Here is an 18,723-nt window from a genome sequence, read left to right on the forward strand (position 1 = left end):
GCTCTGCTGCAAAGCAGCCACTGTGAATTTCTGTGTATGTTGGAAAGGATGGAGGGAGGGCTGGCAGCTTCAGCCACAAGATGGGGACTGGAGGACAGAGCAGGAGCTCATTTCCTCCAATATTTCGGCTGTTAGACTTGTGTGTATATGTGTCTAAAAAGGAAAAAAAAGTCAGTGCTCACATTTTGTATTTAAATATTAAAAAAAATGATTCCAACCAAAAAATATCTTCCAAGTGCTTGTGATACATACCCGGAAATTACTTGGACCATTTTAGCAGGACAAAGGCTGCCCCTCATGTTTTCTCTCACCTAAGCCAGCAGCACCATTTAATACTGATTGACCCCTTAAGGCCAAAAAGGTAAAAAATTCCTCTTTGTCCAAGACCCTCTCTGAGTTGCAGCAGTCACTTTCAGGTCTGGCAACAGAGGACTGGGTTCATGAACTTGCAGTCTACGACGACGACGTTTCAGTCACTAAGTCGTGTCTCTTTGCGACCCCATGGACTATAGCCCGCCAGGCTCCTCTACCCATGGGATTTCCCAGGCAAGAGTACTGGAGTGGGTTGCCAGGATCTTCCTGACCCAGAGATTGTAACTGCATTGACAGGCAGGTTCTTTACCACTGAGCCACCTGGAGAATTCTCTAGTGGTTCAGTAGTTAGGACTTTGCACTTCCACTGCAGGGGGTACAGGTTTGATCCCTGGTCAGGAAACTAAGATTCCACATGGCCATGCAGCAAATCCAAAAAAAGAAAAAATTATAAAGGACTTGTAAAGAATGACAGTATTGATTTCTAGTCTGGGAATAGGAAGGTAGCAAGTACATCTTGGGTTTGTTCTTTTTTAAAAAATACAATTAACCCTTGAAAAATAAAGGGTTGGGGGGACTAACCCTCCATGCAACCAAGTCTGTGCAGTTCTTTTTTCAACGGCCCTGTGTGGGTCTGCAGTTCAACCACAGATTGTGGTACTGTAGTATTCACTGAAAAAATTTCATGTATAGAGTGGACCCGCATAGTTCAAACCTGTGCTGTTTGAGGATCAACCGTAATTGCTGATGAGCTCTTAATGGTGAATCCAGCTGTAGCTCTTTGCACTCTGTAGTTTTTCCACTTAACATACATTTTTATTGGCATTGTGCTAGTAACAATACTAAGCCTTTCATGTGGGTTGCTGGAACCTTATTATACAATTTAGGAGGTGGTAGTATTCTCATTTTACAGAAGAAAACAGTCCCAGAAAGGTTAAAATGATCTGCTCCGGGCTGAACAGAAAATGCCTGATCTGAATTCAAATCTAGACAGTCCTACTTAGAATCCTGCAATGTACTTGATGCTGGGGCCTCCAGGCCCTCTTGAAATGCTACTTGTTAATCAGGGAAAAATATATTACTTGTCAATAAAGAAAACTTGTACTTAGATGAAGGTTAGGGTTCTTCATATTGTGGAGCCTAGTTTTTTAAGTTAAATTGAGAAATGTCTTAGACTTCTTTTGAATCAAGTCGTACTTGGTGAATCTTTTGTCTGGATTTTTGAAGTGAGAGGTTTGACCAAAGCAAAGTATGTCTCTAAAAGAGGACTTAGAGCAGTTGTGAATGCCTTTTAAAGCTAAAGTTCACTTTTTAAAATGTACCTAGTTACAGAATTCAGACGTGAAATTTATGGAGTTTTCCATTTTTAATATTTGGTTAAACAAAATACATCTTTTGTAAACAAACCCAGCACAAGGCCAACAAAAAGGAATAAAAGCAAGAAAAAACAAAAAGCCTAGGGTTGCCCCTTACTGGGCATCAGGGTCAGGCCTGCCCACTTCCTTAAAGGAAGTGGGGCTTTCTGCCCTTGGGCATCAGCATAGGTCCCTGTTCCTAAGCACCAGAATTGGATATGAACAGAGGAACCAGCCCTGAAATGGTTAAGCGTCTTTGCATATCCCATTGGCTTATGGACTCCAAGTGCATGAGGACTCCTTTGAAGTGCTGTCTGCACAGGCCCAAGCAGACTGGTGGTGAGGAGTTTCCTCCTCCTCCCAGGAGATGGCTTACATCACTGACCGTGCCAATGGACCCAAGGTCCTGCTTGTGACAGTCAGCAAGGTTGGCTGTAACTTCTGGCTGGTGGTGGTTGGAATGTCATTGTGCAGGGGTGACGAGCTCCCTGTGGTGCCAAGCAGGTCTGGTGTAGAAAATGGTGCAGAAGAGACTGCGGCCACTTGCTGAGAGGGTGAAACGCAGTAGTTGCTTGGTGGCCTCTGTTACTCAGCATTAAAAAAATGGCCTTGTGGGATTGAAGATACATGTGCAGAAAAGGTGCTGGTGTAAACATGCACTCCAGTCACAGTGGGGAGAAAGCCTCAGCTTCATCCCGTTAAGCTTGCTCAGGCTGGACATGCAAGCCCCAGGCTGGCTCTGCTGCTGGAGAGGAGTCTGGCCAGTGGGGCAGCTCTCAGACCTGCCAAGACCACTGATCTGTGAAGGGCTGAACAAGCCACCCCTGCCTGCCCCCCTGCCTTGAGACCACCACGGCCCCTTTGGTGACAGGCGGTGTAGTCTAACACTTCTCCTGTTTTCCAAAGTTACCAGGAGAAAAGTGGCCTACAGCTCTTTAAAGAGGTAGGGGGGGGTCAATTCTCAGTTGATCTGTAAAGGAAACTCCAGAGAGATGACAAACCCAGGTCCTAAGCAGAATGCACATATCTACCCAACGTGAGGGCCCTGCTTCTGGTCACCAGAGTGACTCCAAGCCTAAGACTTCTACTAATTTGAGCTGCTCCAAATCTCTGAGGGCTTAGCTTCACAATACTTCCCTTGCCCAACACTGTCTCAAACTAGTAGAATTTGATGGTAAAGGCAGTCTTATTTTTTTCTGATTTTGCCGGGGTGGGTCAGCTGGGAAAACTGCCCTTTGGCCTGTCTTGTGTCCCCAAACCTTCTAAACCAGTGCAGTGAAGTGGCGGGGACAAAGCTGGAGTGAGGCAGACAGGCTGTCCGTGCCTGTCCCCAGCCTGGCTCTGGCCACATCCTCTTAGGTATCTAGCTCACCCTGTCATGTTAGAATATTGCAGGATTCAACCACCTGGCATGAAATATTAGAGAACTTTTCATTATCAAACTTCAAGGACGACCATAAACCACTCCTAAAAATGGGGTCAGGGTGGCATTGAGGGCTGGACTCAGCCTGCTGTGCGGCTGCTGCAGCTCTGGAGATGGTTTCCTGAGAGGCCTTCCTGCTCTGAGGCCTTCAAGCCAGTCCCATGGGCTTTGTCTGGACTGTGTTCAAATTCACCGGCTGCCAGGGAAGGGGATGGGGAGGCAGCGTCCCCCAGGGGTCAGAGCAGCAGTGAACTCCAACAGAGCCTCTGCCAAGCCCTCACAGAAGCCGGGAGAGGCAGCTGAGACCCACCTTCCTTCTCTTTAAAATAAAACCAAGGTCTCCACAGCTCGCCCTAAGCACACAGAGCTCCTGCTTTCCTTTTCCAGGAGCGAGTAACGCTGGTTGGTTCTTCTAACAGTCCACGTGTCTGTCCTATTGCACTGTCAAATCAGAGGGAAAAAAAACCCGATGAGATGTTTGGGGAAGTGGCGAGGGCAGACCCACGGCAGAGGCCGCAGCACATCACGGAGGATTCCAGGGGGCTGAGGTGCCGAAGGCTGGGTAGGACTGCATCACACATCAGCCCTCCAACTCTGATGGGCCTCCACCTCTTCTGGTACCACCAGCAGGAGTTCACAGTTCTTTCCTCGCAAATGATGTTTTAGAAACTTCCTACAGGAAAAAAAGGGTAGATGAAAGAGAAAATGAAATGCTAGGAAAACTGCAGATGCCAGTCTTGGGGCCACATGTTCACTGCCAGGCAGTAACCTTGTTATTTATACCCTTGGCAGTCCTGAACACAATCTAGTCGTCTTGTTCTTGGGGCACTCCACGTTTGGTTACCTCTCAATCTTTCCAGTTAAATTTCCAATCTGAACTTTTGCTCATCCTCATATGTTACTGCCAACAGTAGCCAGTTCTGTGAGGAAGAGAGCCCCAAGTATTCTAAAGAACTTCTAATTGTAAAAAAAAAAAAAAAAAGAAAAGGTTTCTTCTTTGGTCCTAAGAAAATTTAGCCCTCTGTGGCCCAAATGTCTGTCTTCCCTTCTCCGAACTGGCAGCTATACTGTCACAATTGTCTAAGTTGGAGAATGTTACAAGGGCAGTCCCACCAAACCAGAAAGCCAGCATCCAAGGTAATGGCACTTCTCTACCAGGGGACTTAACATCCTCTGGGGATCATGGAAGATTCAGGTCTTTTAAATCTAAGACCCTATGATTCTAAGTAACAACAGGGAGAGGATCCACAGAGCTAGGAATTTCACTTGCCTTGTCAAATACCCAAAGGTAAGTTCAACCTGCCACTACACCAGCCACACAGGTACCTGAGCTCGCTCTTGCCTCCAATCCATTCGGGCATCTTCAGTTTGGAGTCCAGGTTGTAGTAGGCACCTCCCACCTCTCGAACACAGATCCAGTGCTGCCTTTTGAGTGGCAGCTTCAGGGGACCCCAGCACAGGCTGGAGGGCAGGTTCATGATGAAGCCCATAACGTTTGTGAGAGCAATGGCGCCAACATCCCTGCAGAACAGAAACGGAGTCAGGCTCCACAGTGTCAGCCAACTCCCCAGGATTCCCCGGCTGTAACCCCACCCCGGCTTCCTTTCCAGCTGAGCGTCAGATCCCTTCAAGTCAAGCCTGGTTCGATTACCTGCGCTTGTCCCACCAAACAGCTTCATAGCCTTTGGTCTGAAGTGCTGCCATAATGACGTTCACATCGTAGTTCCCATTTCCCAGCATGCTCTTCTTGTGGGGGGTCACCATGGTGTTTGGCGACAACCTGCAAATGCGACAGGAGGGAAGCTGAGATTGGCTGGCCAGCCCAAGCCCTCCTGGCCCCACACTGGCAGGGACAGAAGACACTTTACACCACTGCCCCTGGAAGCCCGTTGCCGTCCACTCAAGTTAATGTAACCAGTTTTTTACTAAAGTATTTTGTAGTCTGAGCTCCTGCTGTCCTAGGGATTTATCTTTTGATGCAAAACGGTAATTCAGCAGTGGTGGCGCCTATCTGCCTGCCATTTAGAAAGTGCGTCTATAGTGAATTCAATGGATATAAAGAAAGAAATCTCTCATTTATGAAATCCCCAGATTTCCCTTTTCTGAAATTTTCTTTGCTGATCTTCCTGCTTTGATACAGCCTTTTTTTTTTTTTAACATTAGAAAATAGTATTTGATATTTTGATTTGCATGGGTAGTATCTATCATTAGTTTTATTTTTTACAATTTAAATGCTTTCTATTTAAGGCCTGCATACTTGGTAATTATTAATTATTAAATAAAGGCCTACACACAGGTAACATCAATGTATCAACTGGGGCCCCAGGGAAAGCAATTAAAAACAGTATTAACCTGAAATGCATGAACCACCTAAAGGTATTCCAAATATACATGTGTGTGAAATACTGGAATTTGAAAGCAAATACGCCAACTGAAAAAATATTTTTGCCACCAGACAAGCAAAACTCAACTGCAGTCTGGTTCGCCCGCTGGCTTTAAGCCATCTTTGGGTCAGGCCTCTTTAGCCACTCCTCCATCTTCAGATAAGGTCAGTTCTGGAGGCATTTCCAATCCTATTAATTTGCTTTCACAGGCCGCACAGGCCAGGACCTGCGGAAAGGCAGGGGCAGCACACCTCTCACCCCAAGGAAGCGTCGTGAGTTCCTCAGGAATACAGGTGGAGAGCGGCTATCTAGGAGGCTGCTAACTGCCATCTCCAGAAGAGAATCAGATCTTGCAGTCAACTCTAAAAACTTAAGAGATCTTAGACTCTACACACAGCAACCATACTGGTATTTTTCCAACATACTCTTGCCACTGCTTAAAGCCTCCAAGGCTCCCAAAGCACTTAAATAGATCTAAATGACATTGGCAGGTCTGTAAGACCCTTAGGATTCTGCTGACCTCATCACTACCTCGCAGCACAAAGACCTTCTGTCTACTACCTGGACACACAAGCTCTTTCTCTCTTTCGGGCCTCTGCACTCACTGTCTCCAATGTCTGGAATGCTCTTCCCCTACATCTCCACTCGGCCTGCTCCTCATCATGTGGGTCTCAAGTGTTACTGCCCTAGAGACCTTTTCTGACTGGCCAACCTTAACTTTCTCCCAGTCATTTCCTCTTACATCCACCTGCTCCAATTTAATTACAGCCCAGGTTACTACTGGACATGTTTTCTGATTTGCCTGTGGGCTAATAAGAGGAAAGGCCAGCCAAGTCCCTTGGCTTGGGTCTAAAATGTAGCTTGATAGGATAAAGGCTCTGGGATAAAGGCTCTCAGTGCATTCTTGGGCACTTAGATCAAATGAGAAAGCCTATGGGAGAAAGCCTATCTCAAGATATATCGAATTGCTTTCCTTCACCAACTTTTCAATAGCGTCTCGACCTTCAGTGAAGTCTCCAGCCAGTAGATGCATGAAGGTCCCAGGAGAGAAACTGCCAAGTCTTCCACCTCTTTTACCACCTAACTCCCTACCAGGCTTGAACCTGAGTGCTGTGCTGTCCCCTCAGTGTGTTCCCAAAGGACCACAGAAGGTGCTCAATACAGTAGCTGAATGAATCAAGGAAACAGGTTTCCTGCAGGATTCCTTGAAGCCCCTAAAATGCTAATATTTACCTTGAGTCTCGAGGAGACAGGGGTTGGGGGTGGGGTTTGGGGAGGGTGGGTAGTAAAATGTTTCAGTTCCCAAACATCCTTGACTGCAGTTTTTTGAAGTGCATCTTCGAGGACTAGAGTTTCCAAGGGCGTCTTCCCCTTGTCCTACATCTTCTATCTCAGATTCAAACCCTTGCCTGTCTATTCCTACTCTCTCCCCCTAACTGGAGGCCCCTCATCTCACACCTGGATATTTTGAAACAGGTTCCTAAATTGACCTCCGTGCTTCTAAACACTCCTTCCACCTACTCAGCCTGTATGTTCCTGCCACATTCACCAAAGTGTCATTTCAATTACTTACGTAAGAGCTGCCGATGGAGCCAGTTGCCTCGTTGGCCAGCTCTAACCCTCGCAGCCCCACTTGATGTGCTTTTCCCTTTCATGGGGCTTAGTGTACTTCAGGTACCATGGCCATGTGGCCTCTCTTCTTTAGCCTCGTCCTTGTTCCGAGCTAAACCCTAAAGCTTTTTCAAGTTCCACCTAATACCCAACCTTTTCCATGAAACCCTTCTTGACTCCAACGTAGTAGGAAAAAAGAGAGCGATCTAAGGACCACACGTATTTGAGTTCACATCCAAGCAGCATCAGTATCAATTTTGAGATTTAATCTCCACACCTGTTAGCTTACCTGTAAAATGGGAACTATTCCTATCTTATAGGACCACTGAAGAATTCAGTAATTTCACACTTGCCCAGTGAAATAGCCGATGAAGGAGTGGCTAAATAAATGCCCAAAGTGAAGGGGTGACTGTATCTCTCATAGCTGGGCACTAGCAACTGAATAACCATGTGTTTGCCAAACCAATCAATATAGGGAAGGCCAAGAATGGTTTCCGTCTCAATCCTAGAGGAGAGGTCATTTGAGTAAGTGGAATCCAGGGACTTCCCTGGTGGCCCAGTGGTTCAGACTCTGTGCTTCCTGTTCAGGAGCATGGGTTCAATCCCTGGTTGGGAAACTAAGCTGCTGCAGGCTGGGTGCAGCCAAAAAAAAAAAGATAAAAAATATTTTGAAGAAATGGGATCTATCCATTGTGCCCATTAAACCAGTACTTGTTTCTACTTTAACAATAATCAGGTGCCCACTGTGTTAGCTACTTTTAAGAGATTTATCACGTAATCCTTCCAACAATCTTGAGATTAGCCCCACAGTGTAAACAAGGAAGCTGAGGTACAGAGGTCAGGGTGGCTTGTACAGTCATATACAGCTAGTAAGTAGCAGAGCTAGGAATCCACCTCTAAACCTAAAGCTACACTCAACAGTCTCCTGGATACCGCAATACCTGCTCCCGCTGAATCCCATGGGAATTCTACTCTGTCTCAGCAGAATGTTTTCTTGAGATTCCGCAGCAAACTCCTGTTAAAGACTGTCTTAATAATTTCCATAGAGATTCTGAACTATACACTAGCCTCTCATTTTTGTCACCAAGGCAGACGTAAGAGCCATGAGATGTGAAGTCATCCACAAGTGAAAAGATGGGTTCTGTGTTTGTCTAAGGTGATGTTTCAGGTTTCAATGAAAAGGAGATGTGGAAACATTTCATCAAGATTCATTTTCTCTCAATTTTTTCCTTTTTATCAGTTCTGAAGAGGTGTGACCTTAGAAAATATGGCCTGGGACCTCCTAACGTGTTTTAAAATTTTTAAATACATAAAGCACAGATTACAGGGCCAGGCACACCAAAGGATTCTGTAGGTGGTGGCGATGAGCAGGAGGAGTCTGCCTGGCCCTTGGATAAGAAAATTTAAATCTCTAGAGGTTAACACTCAACAACACGTTTTCTCAGTTTACAACCACCATACCTTTAAATGTGGCTCCTTCCTTTAAATGTGTGCTCAGGGACTTTTTAATGGGGGGGGGGGGGTAGAAGGGCTTCTCTGTGGTACAGGATGTTCACCAGTATCTATAATCCCTTATAGTTTGATCTTTTCTCCAATTTCAGTTGTTCATCCTTTCCAACAACCTCTCTGCTATTACTACAATCATGACCACTATCTTCAAATCCTGACTGAGCCTGTCACACCTGACTGTCTCTTCCCTGTTCCTGTGTTGCTGTCATTAGCTCAGTCCTTTCCAAATCCCTATTCATTTCCATTTCTACCATGAGTCATCTCATACCCACAACTGCACTGAAACTCCACCCTGCTTTTGTATTTCTTCTACCTGGCTAGAATTCAACTACAAGGATGAACTTCCTCTCAACAAATGGCATTAATCAAAAACTTTTCCCCATTGCTACCATTTATCAACATCTTCAAAACAGCACAGAACTTTGGATCTGGGAATTTTAAATTATCTAGTTAACATTACTGTCAACATTACTCTTTTCTGTTAAGATCCAAACAGATTATCTTTTTCCCTTTAAACTGCTCTAAATTCCAAAGTTCTAATTCACTTAAATCTATTCTCAAGCTGGGTCAATGTACAGTTCTGAGCTGTATTACTTCTCTGTGGCTAAGTTTTGTTCAGCTTGCTTTCTTTACAGTGCCGAGTGGTGCCTGGCACACTGCAGGCAGCTAGTAAATGTTTGCTTAAAAAATTCCATCCTCTCTCCCTCACCTCTTCTCCCTTTTTTTCCCCCGCTCTGATTCCTTTCACACTTCTTTGTTGCTGTGTATCCACACAGAATCTTCCCATGTTAAATACTCTGTACAGAATGCCACCTCTGGAGTGGTAAGGTACAAATATTCTCGTATTTACATGGACATTTACATCATGCTGACAGGTAACTGGAGAATGCAGTACAACTTGCTAAAGCTTCAAAAGCCAGAACAGAACTTTGGTTCTATGTGAGTTTAGCAAATATTTAGCATTCTTTCAATCAGGGAAAACACAGCTGAAAGAGTCCTGCTATTATCCACGAACAGCTTATAATCACAGTCGACATCTTCAGACCGAGGCCCAACTTCCTAGAAGGGTGAGCGGCTATTGACGATATAATTGCTCTGACATCCCTTCCCAATATTCAGGAAGGAGCAGAGTAGTTAGGAAAGCAGGTCCTCCATTCACAAAGCCTGGGTCCAAATCCTGCGATTAATAGGTCTATGTTCCCTCATCTGGAAAAATCAGAAGTAACAGGATCTACCTTGTAAAATGGGTGTCAGGAGCAAGTTAACACAAGGAAAGCAGTCAGAACAGTGCTCGTACAGAGTGAGCGCTCATCTGTGTTAGTGGTTATCATCATGTTGACCCGGGCCAAATTTATCTGTGAAAAACTTCTAAATGGACACACAGAATCTTGTACTTGACTTTTGCTAGTTGAGTGAAACTGGGTAAATTGCTTAAGGTGAATTCTGGTTTCCTAGGATCACTCCTAATAAGGTTGTAAGCTTGTCAGAGTTCAAAGTATTAAGCACATTCAAGCACTCGGGGTCTTTTCCTTCTCCCTAGTCTTCGATTAGGAAATAATTTGCAAATATTCAATCAGGAGTAGAAGATGTATTAATGACTGGCCAAATGGGAGCAGTCTAAAGGACTGGCCTCCAGCAATCTGAGACAAATTATCTCATCTCCCAGGGCCCTGTTGCCTGAAGAGTTCATTCTACTTGCCAGGTAATGGCTATGATGCAAAGGACACATTTGCCCTGCTAAGGCATTACTATGGTTATTATTGACCTTGGAAAATAATTACCCTCATTATAACTTTGTCAGCACACCAAGATTAACATTCTTTTAAAAGAGGGCCTATGGTTCTTTTAGGGTAAATGGTCCATACCTATGCTTCAAAAATCACCCCAGACAGGTTGCTCTCAGCTGTAATTCAGGCCCTCCTGGGGCCATAATTTCATCTCTGAATGGAGTCAGAGAAGGATCTTCTGTAACTGCCAATATGCACTGCTTGAAGAACTCCTGAGCTTTCTTCGCACTTGAGAACTGAGCAGGATAACTCTTTAGTAGCTAGAGTAGTGAGACAGGCTCACTGCCAAAGTTGCTATGGACTGCAGACATGCTGCTTATCCAGACACTGCCGAACCATTTCTCAAACTCTTTGAGAGAAAAGTTTTAAAACATCAAAGCTGAGAGAAAAAAGCTGAACTTCTATCAACCTGTCTGGTAGCACTTTGCAAAGTAGATAAGAAAGGCCATCTGGAATGAAGTAGAAAGGGGAGAGGACCTAGAGTCCGCCTCAAATTATAGCTTTGCTACTTCAAAGCTGTTTGGACATTACCTGACCTTTCCTTCTCTTTCTTTATCAGTAAAAAAGAGACAGTAAATCAACTAAGAGAGCTAAACAAAACACCATATAAAAAGCACCAAGGCCAGCACATGGCTTCACAGAGAAGCTGAGTATTGTGCAAGAACTTTCTTACGGAACCCACAACATTTCAACTCTGATGACAGGTGACTGAGTGTGTACCTATCTGGTTCCCCTTCTAAACTCTTAAACTCCTTGAGGGCAGGACTTGAGCGGCATTAATATCACCGTGGTCAACAGCACAGCAACAAACCTGGATTTAAGCTTGGCTTCATTTCTTGTTATGTTACCTTGGGCAAATTACTGAACTCCTCTGAGTCCTGTCTTTATCCACAAAATGGAAATAATTACACATTCCAATGGACTGTAGAGGGGATCACTTGAGATAACACCACTGAGGCTCTTAGCACTGACCCTAGCCCACTGGAGGTGCTCAGTAAATGGTCCTGATTATTCTCTTTCCCATTCCTGTGTCCCTTACACCTGCTAACAGCATCTAGCTAATAAGACCTGTTAGTTTGAAGGTTTATGCAGCAGAGAAGTTGCCCCATGCACAGAAATTCAGAAAGAGCAAAAACTATATGTATGAAGACCCGAACGAGAAGGGGAGTTCCCTACCTCTGGAAAATCTCTTGCAGCGTTTCCCGGGTGAAGGCATTGCTGTCCTGGAAGACGTTATTGAGGGCATGCAGAGCACAGAGCTCCCTGCGCTGTTTCTCATGGTAGATTTGTGGGGGTGCTGCCTGGGGCAGCTCCAATGATTCAGATTTGACCTTGTCTCCTTTCCATGGCACGCAACTCATGTTTTTCCTTTTAGGTTCCAGAGAGGGCTAAAAACACCCCACCCTTCCCTCCTGAGGAGGAATGTAAGCTTCTCAGTCTTTTGAGATTTCCTGAGGTCCACCTTACTTTCTGGTGTCCATGATTTATGCTTTGTCACGGGGAGAAGAAAAGGTTGGACTCAAAAGGAAAAATAATCCCTCTCTTCTCAACAAAAAATTAACTTTTGGATTAGTGTATTTCACCGCCACTGTCAAAGTGCAGAAGTTTTAAAAAACCATGTAAAATCAAAGACCTTGTTTTCCTTCTTCCACCCCCTCCAAAAAAACCCAACGATTTTCTTGTTGTATTTTCTCTCTGCAAATGCCAACCAGGCCTCAAGGCAGGACGACCGGATGGAATCGGTCACATCGCTCCTTTTCTTCCATTTCTTTGGAACCACGAAGTCACTGGCTTGGGAAACAAGGCCTAAGCGGCGGATAAAACGCAAATTTCGAGCAGCTAACGAGGGCTGGCCGGCGTGGGTTCGCGGGCCCTACTGCGGCCTCGGGGGAGGCTCTCCATCCTCTTGGGTGCGGCGGGACCTCGAGAGGCCGAGACGGACGCAGCTCCTTCGGAAAGCGCGAACTCTCACCCTCTCGACGCGGCCCTACGGAGAAGACAACTCCTGTCAGCTCCGGCGGTCGTGCGGGCCACCGCGGAGGACCGGGCTGCCCCGGGAAGCGGCGCGGCGGGTCCGGCCCCAGCCCCAGCCCCAGGGAAGGTCCTTCGCGGCGACGCGCAGGCCAGTCAGGGGTGGGGCCGGACAGCTCGCCTCGCTCTCGGGGGCCTGGGCCCACCCAGCTCGTAGCCCCCACCCCAACCTCCCCCCCGTCACGTGAGTGCAAAACCCGAGCCGCCCTCCCGCCGCTCCCCTAACCCCGGTCCCCGCGCCGCCCGGACAGCCTGCTGCCGCGCCGCCGCTCGCCCTCTCACCGCTGCCGACCGCCACCTGGAGCTGCGGGCCGCCACCTGGGTCGCGCTCCGGGCGGGCGGGCAGGGGAGCGCACGCACCTGAGCCCGACGTCAGCGGTCCCCGCCCGGCGCGTGCTCCGGAAACGCCCTCCTTCGCCGTTTCCCCGCTCCCGCCCTGCCGCGGCGTCACGTCTGACGTCAGCGTGACGTCAGCGGCGCCGGCTTCTGGGCCGCGGCGGCGGTCCCGTTAACAGGGTGCGGGCTGCGGTGGGTTTCCTAGGGGTGCGGGGTTGGGAGTTCGGCGGCCGCGGCAGCCGCGGCGGCGGCGCTAGCTCGCCGTAGGAAGAGCTAAGTGCCGGGTTCCTCGGCTCTGTTCCTTCCGGGGCTGGGCTGGGCTGGCCAGGCGGCCCGGCGAGTCCCGCCCCGGTGCCTATTCCGCCCTTCGCTTCCCCTGGGCGTCGGCTCCGTTCCAGGGCGGCGACCCGGCCCGCGGCTGCACTTTAGCGGCTCTTCCCACCCGTCCGCTCTCTCTGACCGTGCTTTTGGGGCTGACTGCTTGCGCGAACCCGGACTAGTCTTACCTGCGCCGACCGTTTTATGTTTGTCTAGCACGCCGTTTCCCAGGTTATTTCATAGCACTTTACTGACGCGGACGGGCGCAGAGTTTCTTGGTTAGTGGGCCCGACCGCCGTCACTTTCCAGGAGCTCCTGCGTGCTGAGTTCCTTGCTGCGAGCCGAGTTTGAAGTGGTGTACAGCCCTATTTCAGTTCCTTGGTGTCGAATTTCGGCTTGCTACTCACAGATCACCGTCCTTTTGCCTCAGGTTCCCGTCTGGTCCATGGTGGTGGCCATAGAGTTTTCCTCTGAATTTTCTCTAGGTCTATCTTGAGAGCAGTGTGTGTATCAGGAAGATGAATTCAGTCTCGCATGAATCTCCGCCGCCCGCTTTTTTTTTCTTTTTGAATTTTTTGTTCAGAAAGTTCGAAAAACAATAAAAAAAAATAACGATTCGGTCATTTCTTTAATTCTGCTCCAACAGAACTCACTGTTAAAACACAAAGTTCAATTGAGTAATTTGAAAATCTAATTGAGTTATTAAACAACTCATGTATCTGGCAGCACCCCAGCTAGTAAATAGAAAGGTGCTCCTAGAAGTTGTGCAAAATGGAAGGTTTTTAATAGAAGAAAGTGGATTGTATCGCTGGAAGGGCACATTCCCTTATAGGAAGGCAAGGGTTTTATCAGGCAGAGTAGTTCAGTAGTGATTAGTTAAAGATGCTACTCCTGATAGAGGCTGAAACTGCAATTTAGTTAGGTGTTAAATCTTGGCTGGGCTTAACACAAGTGATATCTTCCCAGATGGTTCGGTGGTAAAAAATCTGCCTCCAGATTTTGGAGGCACTCCAAATTTGCACTCCAGTTCAAGAGAGGCAAGAAAGAGGTCTGGGTTTTGAGCTCTGTGCCGGGAAGATTCCCTGGAGTAAGAAATGGCAACCCGCTCCAGTATTCTTGCCTGGAAGATTTCGTGGAGAGGAGCCTGGTGGGCTACAGTTCACAGGGTCGCAAAGAGACGTGACGGAGCACGCACCAACCAGTGACTGTACAGACTAGCACTTAGCAGGTTATGTGCCTGCCTGTGTGATCGGGAGTCCTCTGCCCTGATTGACGCAACTTTTGAATTTTTTATAATGTGTAACCCACCTAAGGATTAAAGTTATATTTGCAAAAGATTCGTTATTGAGGCTTGCAAGCATTGTTCTAAGTGCTTTACTTATATTAGCTGATTTACTGTGAACTATCCTGTTAAGTTCATACTTCTCCTTGTGCTGACAACTGAAGCACAGATTAATTTGTTTGAGGTCACATAGCTAGTAAGTAGTGGACCTAGGATTTGAACCTAGGTTCTAACCTGTCTTCAGAAAAAGGATGTAAACATGATAAGGAAGTCCTTCTCTAAAATGTGATTTCAGATTCTTAAAGAAGTACCTTCTTGGACTTCCCTGGTGATCCAGTGGTTAAGAATTTGGCTTGCAATGCAGGGGACACCAGTTGGATCCCTGGTCTGGGAAGATCCCACGTGCCGCAGGGCAGATAAGTCCGTGAGCTGCAACTACTGCAGCTGGTGCTCTACATCAAGAGAAGCCACGGCAACGGGAAGCCTGTGCACTGCAACCAGAGGAAGCCTGAGAGCAGCAATGGAGATACAGCACAGCACAGTTCAGTTCAGTTCAGTCCAGTCACTCTGTCGTGTACGACTCTTCGCTACCCCATGAATCGCAGCACACCAGACCTCCCTGTCCATCACCAACTCCCGGAGTTCACTCAGACTCAAGTCCATCGAGTCAGTGATGCCATCCAGCCATCTCATCCTCTGTCGTCCCCTTCTCCTCCTGCCCCCAATCCCTCCCAGCATCAGAGTCTTTTCCAATGAGTCAACTCTTCACATCACGAGGCCAAAGTACTGGAGTTTCAGCTTTAGCATCATTCCCTCCAAAGAAATCCCACGGCTGATCTTCAGAATGGACTGGTTGGATCTCCTTGCAGTCCAAGGGACTCTCAAGAGTCTTCTCCAACATCACAGTTCAAAAGCATCAATTCTTTGGCCCTCAGCCTTCTTCACAGTCCAACTCTCACATCCATACATGACCACTGGAAAAACCATAGCCTTGACTAGATGGACCTTTGTTGGCAAAGTAATGTCTCTGCTTTTCAATATGCTATCTAGGTTGGTCATAACTTTCCTTCCAAGGAGTAAGTGTCTTTTAATTTCATGGCCGCAGTCACCATCTGCAGTGATTTTGGAGCCCAAAAAAATAAAGTCTGATACTGTTTCCACTGTTTCCCCATTTATTTCCCATGAAGTGATGGGACCGGATGCCATGACCTTCGTTTTCTGAATGTTGAGCTTTAAGCCAACTTTTTCACTCTCCTCTTTCACTTTCATCAAGAGGCTTCTTAGTTCCTCTTCACTTTCTGCCATGTTCAACCTGATTTTAGAAAAGGCAGAGGAACCAGAGATCAAATTCCCAACATCCGCTGGGTCATGGAAAAAGCAAGAGAGTTCCAGAAAAACATCTATTTCTGCTTTATTGACTATGCCAAAGCCTTTGACTGTGTGGATCACAATAAACTGTGGAAAATTCTGAAAGAGATGGGAATACCAGACCACCTGACCTGCCTCTTGAGAAATCTGTATACAGGTCAGGAAGCAACGGTTAGAACTGGACATGGAACAACAGACTGGTTCCAAATAGGAAAAGGAGTACGTCAAGGCTGTATATTGTCACCCTGCTTATTCAACTTCTATGCAGAGTACATCATGAGAAACACTGGGCTGGAAGAAACACAAGCTGGAATCAAGATTGCCGGGAGAAATATCAATAACCTCAGATATGCAGATGACACCACCCTTATGGCAGAAAGACACAGCACAGCCACAGATAAATCAACAAACAAAAAAAGATCCGACATTTCTTAAAAAAAAAAAAAAAAGTAGTACCTTCTCTGTTAATATATATTTTTTATGGGTAAAGCCCTGTAGTGAGAAGGGCATTTTTTTTTTTTAAACGCATACCATCAGGTGTAAGCACATTCTGAACTTGAACTCCTTCTGGAAGAGCCAGTTGGTAAGAGTCTAAATATCAATATTATTCTAGAATATAATGCCATAATTGGCTCTTCCGACAAACTGGGATTTTAATATTTTTATCTAATGGAGATATATGTAGGATCAGTTCAGTTCAGTCAGTTTCTGCAGTGATTTTCTCTTTGCGACCCCATGAATTGCAGCACACTAGGCCTCCCTGTCCATCACCAACTCCCGGAGTTCACTCTGACTCACGTCCATCGAGTCAGTGATGCCATCCAGCCATCTCATCCTCTGTCGTCCCCTTCTCCTCCTGACCCCAATCCCACCCAGCATCAGAGTCTTTTCCAGTGAGTTAACTCTTCACATGAGGTGGCCAAAGTACTGGAGTTTCAGCTTTAGCATCATTCCCTCCAAAGAAATCCCAGGGCTGATCTCCTTCAGAATGGACTGGTTGGATCTCCTTGCAGTCCAAGGGACTCTCAAGAGTCTTCTCCAACACCACAGTTCAAAAGCATCAATTCTTTGGCGCTCAGCCTTCTTCACAGTCCAACTCTCACATCCATACGTGACCACAGGAAAAACCATAGCCTTGACTAGACAGACCTTTGTTGGCAAAGTAATGTCTCTGCTTTTCAATATGCTATCTAGGTTGGTCATAACTTTCCTTCCAAGGAGTAAGCATCTTAATTTCATGGCCGCAGTCACCATCTGCAGTGATTTTGGAGCCCCCAAAAATAAAGCCTGACACTGTTTCCACTGTTTCCCCATCTATTTCCCATGAAGTGATGGAACTGGATGCCATGATCTTAGTTTTCTGAATGTTGAGCTTTAAGCCAACTTTTTCACTCTCCACTTTCACTTTCATCAAGAGGCTTTTTAGTTCTTCACTGTCTGCCATAAGGGTGGTGTCATCTGCATATCTGAGGTTATTGATAATTCTCCCGGCAATCTTGATTCCAGCTTGTGCTTCTTCCAGCCCAGCATTTCTCATGATGTACTCTGCATAGAAGTTAAATAAGCAGGGTGACAATATACAGCCTTGACGTACTCCTTTTCCTATTTGGAACCAGTCTGTTGTTCCATGTCCAGTTCTAACCGTTGCTTCCTGACCTGTATACAGATTTCTCAAGAGGCAGGTCAGGTGGTCTGGTATTCCCATCTCTTTCAGAATTTTCCACAGTTTATTGTGATCCACACAGTCAAAGGCTTTGGCATAGTCAATAAAGCAGAAATAGATGTTTTTCTGGAACTCTCTTGCTTTTTCCATGACCCAGCGGATGTTGGGAATTTGATCTCTGGTTCCTCTGCCTTTTCTAAAACCAGCTTGAACATCAGGAAGTTCATGGTTCACGTAGTGCTGAAGCCTGGCTTGGAGAATTTTGAGCATTACTTTACTAGCATGTGAGATGAGTGCAATTGTGCGGTAGTTTAATGGTGAGCAATTTCTCCAGAAGAAAAAAACTGATCAAAACCTTTGGAGTTGGATGACTTCTTGTTCCAGATTCCTAGCTGTATTTGTACAGATTTGGTTGCAAACAGGAACAATAAGTTGTCTCTTAACTCTCAAGTAGATCCTTGGAACTGAAGGCTCTTTGGAACTCCGTCTCTTGCTCACTAAACTTTGTGTTTTCAGACCCCTAAACCTGGGTATGTTATCTTCTCAACTCAAATGGCTGCTCTTGCTTGCTTGCTGCCTGGGACGAGTCGCCGTGGCCAGCATTATTAGAGTTTGACTAATCCCTAACTTCAAGCTTTTCAGTCTTTTGGAAGAAGAATTCAAGACAGTAGAACGGGTATTGATAGTGTTTTGAGTTGGAGTTTTCCACAGCTGATGACACTGGAAGAATCTCCCATAGGAAGCTACCTTAGCAGACACTAGAGTTTCGCCTTTCAGTTTACAAATGTGGTGAGGTACTTTTGGCTTCTGTTTGAGCTGGTTGCCTCATTTTGGTCGTGTAATTGCTTTCTCCGCAGAGACAATGAATGGGGAATTCTCCCTAAGGTCAGCATTTAATTAATTGCCGCGCTCTGGCTGCTATAGTACTCCAGGCGTCGATCTTATTAAAATTGCCTGGAGATTGCCAGCAGGTTGAAAATCCGTCTTCTGTGACAGCCTGGAGTCATTGAGTTGAGTGGGAGGTGCCTTGCTCAATTTACAATCTCCGTGGGCGCGGGACTTATCCGAAGACTGGATTGGGCCTTTCTCCTGTCTATCATCGGAAGGCTCTCCGCCCCCGACAATCCTACTGCAGGATTTGGAAGCTGAGCACCGCCTCTGAAATCTTGGGGAGTGATGGGCGGTAAGGGGAAACGCGGTGTGAATTTCTCTCCTTATTGGTTGGCTGATGTGTCAGTCGTACACCGCTCTGCTCCCATTGGCGGGAAGACTCCAGGCCGGTAGCGTGGACACTGTACTGCCCACTTGAAAGCTACGATCCAGGCGCGTGACGTCCCAGACTTT

The 18,723-nt window shown here is 46.5% G+C and overlaps 1 protein-coding gene across 2 annotated transcripts; it reads right to left on the minus strand.

Moving 5' to 3' along the window:
- Positions 1-1,659: 1,659 nt before the first annotated feature.
- On the minus strand, positions 1,660-12,899 carry JOSD1 (Josephin domain containing 1). 2 transcript variants are annotated; one of them, XM_061418557.1, is made up of 5 exons: positions 12,773-12,899; positions 11,558-12,368; positions 4,742-4,870; positions 4,417-4,611; positions 1,660-3,763 (listed from the first exon to the last, which is right to left on the minus strand). In XM_061418557.1, the coding sequence occupies exons 2-5, from the start codon at positions 11,740-11,742 to the stop codon at positions 3,664-3,666; spliced, it is 609 nt and encodes a 202-aa protein (XP_061274541.1). In that variant the 5' UTR covers positions 11,743-12,368; positions 12,773-12,899; the 3' UTR covers positions 1,660-3,663. The 2 variants fall into 2 exon arrangements, with proteins under 2 accessions (XP_061274541.1, XP_061274540.1); XM_061418556.1 differs by having other exon boundaries at positions 12,695-12,802.
- Positions 12,900-18,723: the final 5,824 nt, after the last annotated feature.

The sequence above is a fragment of the Bos javanicus genome, chromosome 5, assembly GCF_032452875.1.
Source record: "Bos javanicus breed banteng chromosome 5, ARS-OSU_banteng_1.0, whole genome shotgun sequence".
Lineage (NCBI taxonomy): Eukaryota > Metazoa > Chordata > Mammalia > Artiodactyla > Bovidae > Bos > Bos javanicus.

Coding starts and splice junctions, on each gene's coding strand:
- JOSD1 (XM_061418557.1), bottom strand. CDS start 11,742: ATGAGTTGCGTGCCATGGAAAGGAGACAAGGTCAAATCTGAATCATTG. Junction 4,871..11,557: donor CTGCAAGAGATTTTCCAGAG/GTAGGGAACTCC, acceptor TCGCATTTGCAG/GTTGTCGCCAAACACCATGG. Junction 3,764..4,416: donor GGAGGCAAGAGCGAGCTCAG/GTACCTGTGTGG, acceptor TTTTTCCTGTAG/GAAGTTTCTAAAACATCATT.